This window comes from Siniperca chuatsi, linkage group LG16 (assembly GCF_020085105.1).
Source record: "Siniperca chuatsi isolate FFG_IHB_CAS linkage group LG16, ASM2008510v1, whole genome shotgun sequence".
Lineage (NCBI taxonomy): Eukaryota > Metazoa > Chordata > Actinopteri > Centrarchiformes > Sinipercidae > Siniperca > Siniperca chuatsi.
The window spans coordinates 20,901,069-20,916,043 of record NC_058057.1 but is presented as its reverse complement, the minus strand read 5'-3'; the positions used below and the strand labels follow the sequence as shown (position 1 = coordinate 20,916,043).

At 39.6% G+C, this 14,975-nt stretch overlaps 1 protein-coding gene across 11 annotated transcripts; it reads left to right on the top strand.

Moving 5' to 3' along the window:
* The first annotated feature begins 876 nt into the window (after window positions 1–876).
* Window positions 877–14,529, top strand: max (myc associated factor X). 11 transcript variants are annotated; one of them, XM_044169502.1, is made up of 5 exons: window positions 877–1,150; window positions 1,446–1,472; window positions 8,352–8,459; window positions 10,511–10,634; window positions 12,947–14,529. In XM_044169502.1, exons 1-5 carry the CDS (start codon window positions 1,115–1,117, stop codon window positions 13,132–13,134), a joined length of 483 nt encoding a protein of 160 aa, XP_044025437.1. In that variant the 5' UTR covers window positions 877–1,114; the 3' UTR covers window positions 13,135–14,529. The 11 variants fall into 11 exon arrangements, with proteins under 11 accessions (XP_044025437.1, XP_044025432.1, XP_044025431.1 ...); XM_044169497.1 differs by having other exon boundaries at window positions 950–1,150; window positions 8,352–8,507; XM_044169496.1 differs by having other exon boundaries at window positions 955–1,150; window positions 8,352–8,507; window positions 10,499–10,634.
* Window positions 14,530–14,975: the final 446 nt, after the last annotated feature.

Below are 14,975 nucleotides of genomic sequence, written 5' to 3'. Positions count from 1 at the left end.
TTGGTCAATGAAACAACAGTAAATAGTCCATTAAAATATCCAAGTGCTTGTGCTTGTTTTGTCTGGCCAACAGTCCACAACCCAAAGATATTCAGTTTACTATCATGGAAGACTACGAAAAACACAAAATATCCACATTTTACTAGCTGGAACTAGTTAATAAATAAAAAAATTACTTAAACGATTAATGGATTATCAAAATATTTGCAGATGAATTTTCTGTGCTGGACTTACCAATTAATTTAATAATCGTTTCAGCTCAACAACCGTTATTATAGCAGTACAGTTATATGGATTTAGACTGTGAGTGAAAAAGAAATACAAATATAAACAAAAAAGAAAAGAAAAAAGAAATATCAGTAAATAGGGCTGCACTTTAAGTGATAAGAGGAAGAAATCACCTGAATAGTATTAATATTTGTAGGCTGTTGTAACTGGACCTGAGTGTGTGTGCGTGTGAGTTTGTGTTTCTTAAGTGTATTCTTAAAATCCACGTGTCTCAGCCATGGCCCTGTTTGGTTACTCTGACATACAAATATGACTCCAACTACTATTCCCATAATGCTTCTGACGAGAAATTATGCTGTGACGTCGCAAGCAAGCTAAATGACTCCTGGGCATTGTAGTTTACGAATAAGCATTGCTTGCTATTTTAATGATATTCAAGCAACGTAATAATGTTTCCACCACTCATCGCTTGGAAAATATCTCTTGTTAAATTTGTCTACATAAAATGATTCTTCAATAATGTAAGGGTTTTTAATGACACACATAAAAACTGCCTGAGCAACTACAATTCCCATATGCATCCGGGATGTTGCGCATGCGTGCTGCGTAGCGGTAACTGTGTGTGTGTGTGTGTGTGTGTGTGTGTGTGTGTGTGTGTGTGTGTGTGTGTGTGTGTGTGTGTGTGTGTGTGTGTGTGTGTGTGTGTGTGTGTGTGTGTGTGTATGTGTGGTGTAGTCACGTGGAGACGGTAGAGTCGCCCTCGGTTCTGTCCAAACAGAACGTGAGCATTTAGCAGTCTGTCTGTCGGAGCGCCGCTCGGTGCTAAACTGATTCATGTTGTTTTTTTAGCCACCCGTCCCTTTAAACTAGACTATTATATCGAAGAATGAGTGATAACGATGATATCGAAGTCGATAGTGACGTGAGTATGGCCACTTTGAGCTTTTTAAGGATGTTATTTTGCTAGCTTGCGATTTAGCTGAACTAACGGCTCAGCTAGCGTTAGCTACCAGTAAGCTGGCTAGTTTTGCTTTTCTGTCTGATAAGTATTTCTTGCTGGGATTCTTGTTAATTGATAAGCAACACTAACCTTTCTTGCTTCTTCAGAGCTTTGCTAATCTGCTAAATTATTTTACTTTGTCGTGACTTCAGCGAAATAGTAAGATTTGCTGAACAATTATGGCTACAATTGTACTTTTTGTTCTGTTTTTTTGCAGGAAGACTCGCCGAGATATCACAATGTGGTGCGTAATGCTGGGGGGATTTGTCCAACGGCGAAAAACGTTTCACTGTTGTTGAAAAGTTGTCTTAACGTTATTCATCACATTCTGCTTATTTAATGGTATTTAATCGATTGGTAAGGTTATACTGTGGAGGTTGATATTACTTCAAAGAGACTGTGTTCTGCCTTGTGGAACAACTACATTTATGTTTTAAGTTTATGTTTTATGCACAGCAGTTTTCCGTCATTCTGTAGCATAGTAATAGTGCAACGATTGTTCCTCGGCATCAGCGTTAGTAGTGCATTGCAGGGTATCCCCCATCCTGTGTGTACGCGGCCATAGGGAAACGGTGACACGACATCTATATTTAGACCAAAGCTTTATCCCGCTACAAAGGCTTTATTTGTTGCATGTTTATTATTTTTTTCCGGTTAATACAAAGCTTTCTGTGCTCGGTGGATAGTGGCACCGAGTCGTTTCCCCCGGCGGTTCACTTCACACCACGGGGAGTCCGCTCGTGATCAGGTTTTACAAATTACACATCTAGGTCATTTCAGTAAAGAGAGACCGTTTACATTTGCACTGCATTCATGAGGATGCAGAGCAAAAAGGTATAGAGGCTTGTTGTCCATGTGTGGAGAAGCGGTAGCCGCGCCTGCATCTCGGACAAGCCTTCGTGTCAGGAAGGATGTTTTCATGTGTTGCAGCCAGTGATTAGAGCCATCTTCTCTCTACAGGCCACTAAATGAATGACGTATAGCTGCATCTTATAGCTGCATCGCATACCAGCGAGAAAAACACCCTGCACGACTTGGTTGATGCACAGGCTGCACAACACGACGCCTTACCTCCAGTCAGATAACCAGAATGTAAATGCAGAAAGACATTAAGGAAACATTAGTGTCACATTTTAGAATATGCATGAGTGATAATAAGATAGAAAAGAGCTTTTCTGCTGGTGCCCTCCAACAGACCTCAGGTCTTTCTGTCTCGATCACGGTTACTTTTACCTCAAGCAACCATGAGCTCCATTGCAGAGCCACAAGAGAGACTCAAACCCGATTTCAGCACACTTTACCGAACCTATAAGCAGAAATCTGTATGTCCTGAGAGCTGTTTGCGTCCCTCAGTCAGACAGTTGCTTCCATCTCTGCATATCTAAGCATGTAACTTTAAAATCTGCACATACACCAATAGGGCTGAACGATTTTGAGGAAATATCTAATTGCATCAACAGCAGCCAGTTTAAACTTTCACATGCCACAGCTTGTTAAGACACTGTCAATTGTGTAAGTTATATTAAAAAATTACGGCTCTTGCAATTTAAAAATTGCACTTTTTAAAATTTAGGATTTCGATATAAAAACAATGTATCATTCAGCCTTGCATCCAAGCATGTAAATAAAATCTTAAATCTTCAGCTAATGGTGGATACAGTGTGGCAGACATAGAATAGGTTTACAATCCTAGTTAGTGGGTCTGTTGTCTGTAGAAATGTCTTAGTTGGTGAGATAAGAGACTGAACGTCTAGTCACAAAGTGAGCACCAAAGGTTTGATGTATAGTATGCATTATGTCATATGTTGACTTGAATATAGAGCTCATAGAATTAGTCGATTGACAAAACAGTGGTTGCATCCATCCGCTGGAGCTTCTGATTTATTGGTGTTTCCACTGTTACTAGTGCAAGAAGGTCTTCTACATACTCGACCAGCCTGACAGAAGTGTAGGCTTTCATACAGAGAATGTGAGACGGCCATCGGTAGCGGGTAAGCGGAAGCTACCAGCTCTTCCACTGGGCACCTGGAGCAGTTATGTAATGTGTCATGGTCAGGTATGAATAGAATGAAGGGAGCAGCTCCGCTAGCGTGTCCGCTTAGGTTTTATGACGAACTGATAATGGTTGCACTCAGGTAATTGGACACCTGTTTTTCATGGTGCCTGATGTGCTTAACAACTTTAATACCATGTAGCTAAGAAGGCACCAGAACATGTTTGAGTACAGTTAGCTTTGTTTATAAAGGTAGTTTGACATCAGTGAACCTTCACAGAATAAGTCATTGGCTCTTGTGATTTATATGTCGTGCAGCTCAGTTTGTTCTTCAACCCCAAATGAGATGCTGATAAAATTCTCACGCAGTAAAGTTTTGCTACACTAGTATGGAAAATATGTAAAATAACTTAGGTCTTAGTAAGGTTGGAAGTTGTACAGAATTTTATAAAGAGACCCATCAGTGATTTTGCTGTACCATTTATGCTGCCACTTTAATTTGTCAGGGCGTGTTAGACATTTGAACACAATGTTGCAGATCAATGAGATGAACTACCTTATTTAAATTACTGGATTAGCCAAAAACAGACATTCCTGTGTGGTTAGCTTATCCGTCCAACAGCATTTAAATGGATTTTTGAAAATTAAATTAATCACGACATGTAATGATATTGTGGTATAAAATAACATATCGTGATCGAGAATTTTATCCATATCACCCAGTTTTTTTTAGCAGGGTTGGTAAGCCATCCAGATCCTGACGCATCTCGTCTTGTGATCCATGTAGTCATAGATGACTGCCTAAACAACAGCCACACCTGTGTGAAACAGAACCTCTGCCCTTTGACCTGAAAATTTGTTTTATTTCATAAAAGCATACAGAGGTGGCCCATCTCCACTGTAAAACACTGTGGCAAACCCTGTAATGGAATTACAGTATTTCACTAAATACAAAATGTTGGAGAGAGCCAGAATAGTTTAAAAATTAAAATGTCGAGTAGCTTTAGTTTTGTAGTATCATTTTATTCCAGATTTTTGGGTGATTTCACCCAGAAAAGCTTGATATGCGAGTAATATTTAGAAATAGCCTAGTAATTGTATATGGAGTTGCTCCAGAGAGTAGTGCTTGAATACAGTCTTGGATCTTAATTATCAAAGATTAATGACATTAAGTACCTTGCCTGATAAAGAAGTGTGTGTGTTTTAGAGTTAAAACAAGTCTTAGTTTTCAGCTGATGCTCACACGCCTCTAAAATGTCTTGAGTATCGCGTGTCACTGCGCACACACCTTTAAAATGTTTTGTGAGTATTGTGTGTCACCAAATGTACACACATAACACAATGTGTTGCGTATAAAACCGAAGCATGGCACAGGATAAACTTGATATCTTCACAATAGGAGCAAAGTCTGAAGTGCATTTTGTATTGTATTGTAATTTATTGTGTACAGTCCTAGTTGACACAGGAAATCAGCCACGTGTACTTTCTAAACCTTTCTTTTATTCACTGAAACCATGAATATGAAAACGGCTGCCAGACCTGTAATTGCAGATGCCATCAATACCAGTCATGTGTTTGTTTATGCTAGGGTTAATGTAGGGAGTGGAGTCTCGCCTCTCAGTGGCTCTGTGTATGATACGAGGAGGCACATTGTCCTGGTGGATTTGCCTGTCCTGCATGGTTTGTGGTTCTTGTGCAACAGGCCACAGGAGCAGCTGTTACCATGCCAGCCAGACTAATCACAAGGCGTGCATTGTGAGTAATATATGCAGTGAATTTTGTTCAAGTGGTTTTTGTTACAGTTTCAGTTTCGTGACATTTAGGTTGATAGTTCACCTTTTAGGACCATGTTTTCTAGCATTATGTTGCTAACTAACAGCATGGATCTGTTACAGATGTTGACACATCGCCCCCTCCCACCAACATGCTGAAGGCTTGTCTTAACCTGCATGTTGTCTCACTTGCGGCTACTTTGGTTTTTGTTGTGATCCTTGGACAAACTGAGTCAGATGACACCAGGTCACGAGTTCTGCCTTTTCTCCCATCTGCCTGAGGCAGTGTTGTGACCACATCACCATTCTGTTTCATTGCTAATATTTAAATCAGGCCTTGCTTTGTTGGATGTGTATGAAGGGAGATGATCAGCCGAGCTGTATGGGCTTTGATTGGTTGTTGGACTTGATGTCTCAGCCTGGTGACAGCGTGGATTAGGCCAGAAACCGATGTGATTGGAGGATGTGATGGTTTGGCCTAAAAACAGGTTGAACTACAGGCAACAATCTGATCTCCTGCCTGGCTCTGGTCATGTGATTATGGCAGCCATCTTATGCCTTTACAGTCTGATTAGAATACAGACGTGTGGTTGACGTTTGGAGCCTGTCAGACGCTGTTGCACGAGCCTCTGCGTGTAAATTTGGAATGTGTAAAATGAGGTTTGGGTTATTATGATTAAGCCAGTTATTTAACTTGGCAAAAGACATGAGAAATGGGGTTTGATGAATAGCCTGAAATTACCCATGAATGTGGCTGAGTTCAGTGGGGTAGTATGATTAAAGCTGTGTAGTGTAGAAAGCACAGGGCATACTGGAGAAGGCAAATATTCCACTACAGAAAACAACAGTCCTGCACATCATCAAAATGCCACTCTCCAAAAGTACCTTTTTATAAACCTACATTTCACCAGGCCTTTGTTGGTCATCATGCTGTTTAATTCAGTCGGTGTAATCCTCATCCAGGACCTGCTGTTATCGTCCGCCCACCTCTCACCCCATGTGAATGACTTGAGTTTCTTGACTTTGACCCGGTCATGAATTTGAAGGGCCATTCCTGTGTGCTCCTGCAGAGAAGGAGGGACAGAAAAGCAGTGAGGGGGTCGGTGTGGGTCACATTGGAGGAGGGTGATGGAAGCTCAGGAGTGGGCCAAAAGGCCACAGAACGCAGCAACTTCTAGTGATGAAAATGTAACTTATAAAAACTTACAAATAGTTGTTTTACACTGTTTAATGGCCTTTTTACCATTAGACTACTGGTAGTTATCAGGTGGTTGAATGTAGTGCTGACGGTCAGTCAGTCAGTCGACAGTAAATGAATCAGCGGCATTTCAGATTATTGATTATCTGTCTTTATGTCTGCCACTGTGGTTATTTTTTTAGTTGCTTAGTCTGCTAGCAGGATATCCCAAAAACCTGACAGGTTTTAGTCAAATTTGGTGCACACAGTTAAGCCGAGGAACATGTGATTATTTGTTGGTGTGATTCTGAATCTGGGTAATGATCTAGGAAGTTGTTAACACTGAGATAAGGCATCTTCGAACAATTTACCTTTTTTTATTTTTATTTTTTTACATGAACTATTGCTCTGAACTTGAATGAGAAAATGGTGGCACATTTATTCCACAGTTGACTATCATTACATGTATTTTGAGCAAGTTGCAGATGCAAAATAGTAGAATTTTTCTTTATCTCTAATTTTTTTGAATTGTGTTAGATTGTGCAGCCGTGTTGGAGATACACACTCCGAGTGCTTTCTAGTTTTTCAAGCAAAACTACATTATTATTTTTTTCCAGCAGGTTTCTAAAACTTGAGGATTTCCCTGTCAGTTTCTTATCAATGTTTAAGGAATACTACTTTTCAACTTAAACAGTTTTAAGATGACTCTGGTAACATGAAACATTTTATAGACCAGGTTCATTTGTTAACCCTCCCGATTAATTAATATATAGATTAATCAATAATCTGTATGTAGTCTTGGTGAATTTTGACAATTCTGCTGCTGCAACAATGCAGTTTTTGTATTTGTTTATCAAAGTTCAATTAAATCTACTTACTGGCCACAACCAGAATATATCAATATTTAAATATTCTTCAACCAAGAATAATTACGTTAAGGATGAGCTTTTGTTGATGATAAACTAGCAGAAATTAGGGTTAGATCACTATGTCATCTATTAGTCGAGTAATCGATAGACAGAAAATTAATCAGCAAGTATGTTTTTAGAAGCATACATGCCAATCATCAGGATTTGCATTTCTCTGTCCTATGTAAATTGAATATCTATCGGTTTTGGACTGTTGGTTGGACAGAACAAGAAATATGAAGACGTCACCTTGGGCTAGAGAAATTTGTGATGGGCATTTTTCAGTATTTTATTATAGATTAAGCAATTAATCGAGAAGATAATCTGCAGATTAATCAATAATGAAAATAATTGTTAGTTGGAGCCCTAATGTCATCTTGTTGGGTCGTGTCTAGATAGTAACTCTAGATTTGTGAAACTCTCGCACCTGCGCACTTGTTTCCTCACAGTAGCGCTTGACTCTGCACGCGCTAGCAATGGCAGATATACCAGTAGCTGCTTCAAAATATTCTTTAATGATCGCAGAGGGAACTAATTAACTGTCTGAATTACTTTAAAGTACTTGACGTAGTATAAAGAGCGAAAAAGTCCACATAGGGAGGAGGTCGTGGTGGATAAATGAGTCAAACGCTTATTATTTTTAGACTTAGTTGACTTATTTAAAAAATTATTATAATTTTTTTTTTTTTTTTTTCAATTTTCAGTCGCAGTTTGGTTAGGTTTAGGAAAAGATCATGGTTAGGGTTAAAATAATAAGTCAATGTTGACTTTTGGTTTCACACAGGACACAAACCGCAGTCTCCTGGGTGAACGTCCTGTGTTTGTGAAAGGCTTTCTGGCAAAAAGCCCTGAAGAAACAACACATACAAATCTTGTGAGAGTTTCGCAAATCTAGGGTTACCATCTAGACACGACCATCTTGTTGATGTTGGCCTCTTACTATAAATCACTATATATATATATATACATCTGATATGATGGATAGATAGAAGTTTTAATCTATATATATATATATATATATATATATATATGTGTGTGTGTGTGTGTGGTAATTATCATGTAAACCAAAAAAATAATAAATACTTTTTTGGTTTACATGATAATTACTACATGAATTAAAACTATGACAGTGGTGGTGTTGCTGTAAAGGCAGAGTGGGACTTGGCAGCAGAGTGGTTTGTGTAGGTTGACTAGGGACGGTTGGACACCCGCTGTCCTCTACCCATGCTGCTCTGCTGCCAGGCTGAAGGTCTTGTGACTCTTGTCATTGCAGGCAGACAAACGGGCACACCACAATGCGCTGGAGCGCAAGCGTAGGGACCACATCAAAGACAGCTTTCACAGCCTCCGGGACTCGGTACCCGCCCTGCAGGGAGAAAAGGTTGGTAAAGCTCTGCCTGCAGGTCCCCCAGGCACACAAATGGCTCATGTAAGAAATTTTTGTACTTGTATTTTGCCATGTGTTTACTAAAAGGTTAAGTATAATAGTTGTAGTTTAATATGTTCTATGTTAATTTAGGGGTGAGGGCATTTCTACCATTAGGTAATTTTAATGATTTCTAGTAAATATACAGAGATGCAAATGTCTTCACTTGCTTAATGTGTGTGCGTCAGTGGAGGGAAATAGTTGAAGGGACTGGGAGGAGGGCAGATGGTGAAAGTGCAGATTGGCAGCAGCAAGACAGTGATGTAGTCTAAATACTTGGACCAGCGTCAGGAAGTTATTATGAGGACATTTTGTTGCTCTTTTCCTGTTTTGACATCCATGACATTGAGAGCATTTGGAGCAGGTTCAGTAACTGGGCACACAGTGTTTTTATTTTCCCCTAAAAGACCAGTTCATGACTCTCACGCAGCGTGAAGGGCGGGGGTTTATGAGATGTGAGGGATGTTTGCTGATAATTTGTAAGACGTGTTGCGTTACAGCTGCCTCTCCCAGGACCATACTGCTATTATGGATCTGTTTTAGGGCAAACATGCAGTATTTTTGTTCTTGTGAGAGAAAGCAGAGTAGAATTTGAAGAGAATATTAGAGCTGGGTACCAAACCTCAATACTTTTTGGTACAGACCGAAATGTGTCTGTAGCATCGAGTTTACAAGACTGCCAAGTACTGGAAGCTGGCATCGAATATCTGGTCAGACTCCTAATCTTGTCTCCTTATTCTTTGATCAGACATTTCCTGATTTGAATAAATAATGTGCCCATTTTACACTGTTCAGGCAAAGTCCTTGTACGGCGATAGCGCCCAAGGATTTTGTGGAATATGTTTCATTACCAAAGGTATCAGAAAAGTATTGTTTTGCAACAAGGAAATTGTTTGCTGATGTGGTAAGCCACTGAGGTCCTGACGCATCTCGTCTCGTGATCCGCTTATTTAGAAGATGGTGGCCTAAACAGTATTAAAACTCATTAAATATAATAGCTAGAGCTGAGACGACTAGTTGATTAATCAATTAGTTGATCCCTGAAAATAATTAGCAACCATTTTGATCATTGATACATAATTTAAGTCACTTTTTAATTAAAAAATGCCCAAAATTCACCTTTCTAGTGGCCCTGGTTCTGGTTTTCTCTGTCTTCAGGGATATTAAACTGAATATCTTTGGGTTTTGGACTTTTGGTAGGACAAAACATGCGACTAGGATATGTCAACTTAGTCTTTGGGATGTTATGATCAACATTTTTTCACTGTTTTCAGGTATGTTATAGACCAAACCAATTAATTGTGAAAATAATCGGCAGGTTAATTGTTAATGATTCTGGCTGTTGTGTTTTTTTCATGAAAGTTGATGCCTTACTTCATAAAGATTTACAATTTTTTTTAATGAGATAATGGGAGGTGGACCTTGTTTTGGGCAATAAAACACTGCAGGAAACCCTGGTTTTGGTATTGATACAGACAATTGGTATCTGCACTACTATTGAAGAATTTCAAATGATACCCAGCCCTAATGAGCACAAATCTCACTGATGCTGCTGATATTAAGTCAATGAATGGCCATGCTAAATAGCTCAGGAACACAAGAGAAGTGCATTAATTTGAGATGTAGCAAATGTTTTACAAATAAGTGCCTGTAATCCTTAAACTTGTTGGAGCTGATTTGCAGCCAGTCAGCTAACGGGCTGCCGCAGTACTTTTGTTTGCTGTAATTGAGGCGAACACTCAGACAGTTACTTGTCTAGGTCGTGACCTAGCCTGTGGATGTCAGACTGAAGTGCTAGAGGATTTTGAGAGGTTAAGAGAAGGCAAGCTGTGCAGAAACACACAGCGTTGTCCTAGATTTCCCTGTAGTCTCCTTCAGGTGTTTCAGTCTCTGTAGCATCATGACAGGAGCAGGAATTTTTTGTTTAAGAAATGTGATAAGAAATGTGATACTTGCGTCATTGGTTCAATTTCTGCATGTGTCACTAACAGCAGTCTACCAAACAGGCGTCTCGAGCTCAAATCCTAGACAAAGCCACAGAGTACATCCAGTACATGAGGCGAAAAAACCACACGCACCAGCAGGACATCGACGACCTGAAGAGGCAGAACGCACTGCTGGAACAGCAAGGTAGCAACACTGCTGGATCATTTTGTTCTTCAGGTTGGGGATACTCGACATGAGATTTAGACTGATTATACCACAATTTTGTTTTAAGAACTTGTTTTCAGAATCGAGAACATCTGTGCTAGTTTGGGGCAGTCGTGAAGATTCAATAATTTTTGCCTGCTGGTAGTAGTTAACGACCCCCATGACCTCCCCAGAAAGGTTTGAGTTTTAGCAAATCAAATGTGGACTACTGCAGCCAGTGACAGTGGAGTGCAAGAAGGAAGGGTGAGGCTTCACAAATGCTCACAATCATGTTTGTTTTGTTTGGATGTTGTAGTGATAAGAGCGTGTGGTTGAAGACGAAGTCTCAAATCAAAGTGTTTGTGCCACTACAACTCCAGACAAATGGAAGACCAAAGTTTAGCCCCCTCTCATAGCTCCTAGCTTAACTTAGCTTCTATAACTCAGTGGGTTTTCTCTTAAATGTGTTCTTTCATGGGCCTTGCTGATAATCTAAAACATGTTCCTGGGGTTTATTGTCCATAATCTGAACCAAACTGTTGGACAGTACAATTTAAACACTGTGTTGTTTAAACATATATTAATATATATATATATATATATATATATGAGAGAGAGAGAGAGAGAGAGAGAGAGAGTTATTATTTTGTTTGCATTTATTGTAAGCCGCATGCAGGACTGTAGCCAGGATTTTCTAAATACTGATGTCATGAATCCAAGCCTACCCATACACCAAAACATATTTTAAAATTTAATTTAGATTTTCACTTGCAACTTTTTAAAACAGTTTAATAACATTTTAATTATTAATTTCAGCCCCAGAAACATGACCTCTGAGTTTCCCTAAACACAGCTTGAAACTTTGGTGGTAAAATATTTATTTCATCTAATAGTTGAATTTAAATATATTAAATCCAAACATTTATCAACCTTTTAAAAACCCGCCATGTTTAATCTTGTTATGGAGTATAATCTGCACTTCTGGGGCCGTATTACAGAAACTTCCTAACTTGCAGATCCAATCTCAACTGTTTGGTAACCATGGTAATTAGGGGTAAGACCCGATTTAGGAAAAAAGCCATTACAGATGAACATTTCACAAGTCAATGTTCCTATCGTAAGTTAAGATAGGAAAAGTGTATCAAACAAGTATCCCAACTTCTCAAAATCTTAAATATACTCTCCTAATTTTAGGATAACCATTAAGCTGTCCTAACTTTCACTTTTAGCTAACTTGTTCTTTTTGATAGCATCAACGCTCCGTTGGATGCCGGATATGGCGGAGACTGTGTCTGCTATCTTAGCCCACTCTCTTGCTTTTATCTCATGAGTTAGCGTTGTAAATTCTCCAAAAAGAACATCTTTGGATTTCTCCACAGATGTTACCAACTCTAACTCATCTGTCTTGAAGTTAAGTGCCTGTCGTCGTTTTTGTTAAATTTTTTGTATGTTTCAATGTATGTTTCAGTATGTTTCAATGAGAAAAAACAACAGTTACAAAGTTGTTTTGCTTGGCGAGATGAGAAAAGTAGCGTCTGTTGCTAGGTAACAGATAAGATTAATGTTAGTTAGGATTTGCTTCTGTTAGGAAAAATCCTGTCTTAGACTCTTCCTATCTTAACTTAAGACTTAAGATAGGAAGTTTCTGTTATACAGCCCCTGACACCAAAACTCCCAAATTCATGGGGAAAAAAACAGAACATGTCCTCAATGGTAGCCGTAGCCCTACAGGAAGTGGTGTTGTTGAATGCTAAGGAAACAGGCATCATTGTATCTTGGTTAAAATAGTAAAGTTTGAATTTTATTAACCACTACAGCAGTAGATATACATTAAGCTTAGAATATTGATGGACAACCTGAAGAACATGTCGGGTTTTTGGAAAAAATTATAAAAGAGAAACCCTCTGAAAAAATACATTGAAAAGAAGATGCTAGTTGAACAGAGGCTAGCTAGAAAATGCGGCATGACTTAAGCCATGTATACGGGTCCAGTCACACCAGAAAGTGTCACAGCAAAATTAAACTGGAAGTCTTAAGCGATACTGACTAAGTTTTTGTTTATGGCAAAGAGGATATGAACTCAGCAGAGCAGGGTTGTAAAAAAAAACAGATGTTGCAACAAAGCTAATATCATGGCTTCCTCCATTTTGAATTCTTTGGTTATCTGCATTTACTCAAAGAGAATTTTTCTGTTCTGTCATGTAATGTGTCCCCAGCCTGAATTTTTCTTCAGTGACTATATCATTTTGAAATCCTGTTGTTTAACTCCTCACCTTCTTCCTCCAATTATGTTTCTTCTTGTGTTCATGCAGTCCGTGCTCTGGAGAAGGTGAAGGGCTCCACCCAGCTCCAGGCCAGCTACTCGTCCTCTGACAGCAGCCTGTACACCAATCCCAAAGGCAGCGCCGTTTCGGCGTTCGACGGAGGCTCTGACTCGAGCTCCGAATCGGAGGCAGAGGAGCCGCCTAACAGGAAGAAGCTGCGCGTGGAGGCCAGCTAGAGAGCGGAGCAGTTTAAAACCTGGCCACGGTCGAGGCGGCGGGGCACAAGGGAGGGTGAGAGGAAAAGCAGCCTTCAAAGCTCTCGAGGCTCATCGACCCCTCATGCCAGCAACAACCAACCCCGGCCTCCCTCACCGTCCTCTCTCCTCCATTTCTGGGTGGGCTCGCACTGGAGACTCGTGACCCCTCAAACCTCCACACGCCGCCGCCACAATCGTCTCTCTTCCCACCCAATCTCCAAAAACAGGAGGGAGGAAGTCAGCAGGGTGGAAGATGACTGCTTCAATCCATCTAGAGAGCTTCAGGTTTTTTCCCCTTCCCATCCCTCTCTTTCTCTCTTTTCTTTGGTTCTCCGTCATTGGTATTCCCCCCCCTAGCAACATCAACAATCCAAAACCCCAAACACAGGCAGCTTGGCTACTTAAGGACTTGATGCTTTTTTTGTACCCTCAATAAAGCCCCTCCTCCTCCCCGGGTTGTTTATGGGGGGGAAGGGCGTGCCGGGCGTACTCCTCCAAGCACTGCTATATTATATATTTTTGGGTTTTTTTTGTTGTTGTTTGTTTTATTTTGTTATTCTTGATAAAAACCTGTTTAGAATTTACACACACACACCTAGATAAATTGTCCTGGAGAAGTTTACCTTTTTAAAATAAAAAATAAAAAAACATTTGTAGCTTACTTTTTCCACTAAAGAATGTGAAGACGCTTTGAAGCAAATGTTAAGTGATATCCACCTCAGGCCCACTGGATTGCAGATGTTTTCTGCCTGACATGTTTGTTAACACAAGATTAAAAAAGAAAACATGACTCCTTTTGTTGAAATTGATGTTTTGAAGGAGAATATTCCTGAACTTGTATCGTATTTTGTCCTTTAGCTTGAAGTAGTGAATGACTTTAGGTGGCTGAATACGTTAGGCATCTCGTTTTATAGATTATAAAAAGCATTGATTGGCTGTTTTCAAGTTCAAAAGTATGTTATGCATTTCGTAGTAATCTCACAAGTCATGGGAAAATGCCAATTTGTCACATGTAGTTTTCCTTAAAGGTTTGAAATAGGTATTGAATGTCAAAGGTAGCTCCCGTCTTTTGCAGTACAAGGAAGCGAAATAAGTCCCTGTCGATGTGTTGTGCTTTACACAGTAAAAATCGATGTTGCTGAATCCCCCAAGGAAAAAAAGGAAGCATTTTGCGTGTCTAGGAAACGTGTGTGTATGTATATTGTTTCCATTTTATTTCCATTTAGGAGGATATAATTAGTGTAATAGGTCTTTGTTTGTCCGATTCCATTCCATGGAAATTACAAGTATGTTGTACATACTGCCAACAATTGTCTTGCAAGTTGAGGCCTACCTTTACTATGAGACTATAAAATAAACTATTTTATCCTTTAACATGCTCTCTGTGGTTATTTAGCTGTCAGATCAGTGTTAACAAATGGTGACATTTCCTGTAGTGTTAAAAAAACAACACATATACACATTATTATAATCTAAGATACCTTTCCTCCCCCTAAGGACTGCAGTAGGAGAGCTTTCAGGACTGGATGTGTTGTTACAGCAGGCAAACAAAACTTCAGGTTTTTCTGGTTTCCACTGATGCAGGCAGGTGTCTGAGGGCATAGTGTACTTTTATGTCCTATTGAACAATTCTCCCCTTAAACTGGTGTTTTTAACTATGTGGAGAAATAAACTGGGCCAGTTGATGTTCTGTGAGCAACAGCCAGTAGCCAACCTACTTACAGTATGTACATGGTGAATCTGTCTTTTCTTATTTCAGGTATGGATTTTTTGCTTGTATTTTTGGTACCAGGCAGGAAAAGAGCCTGGATCTTAGAAAT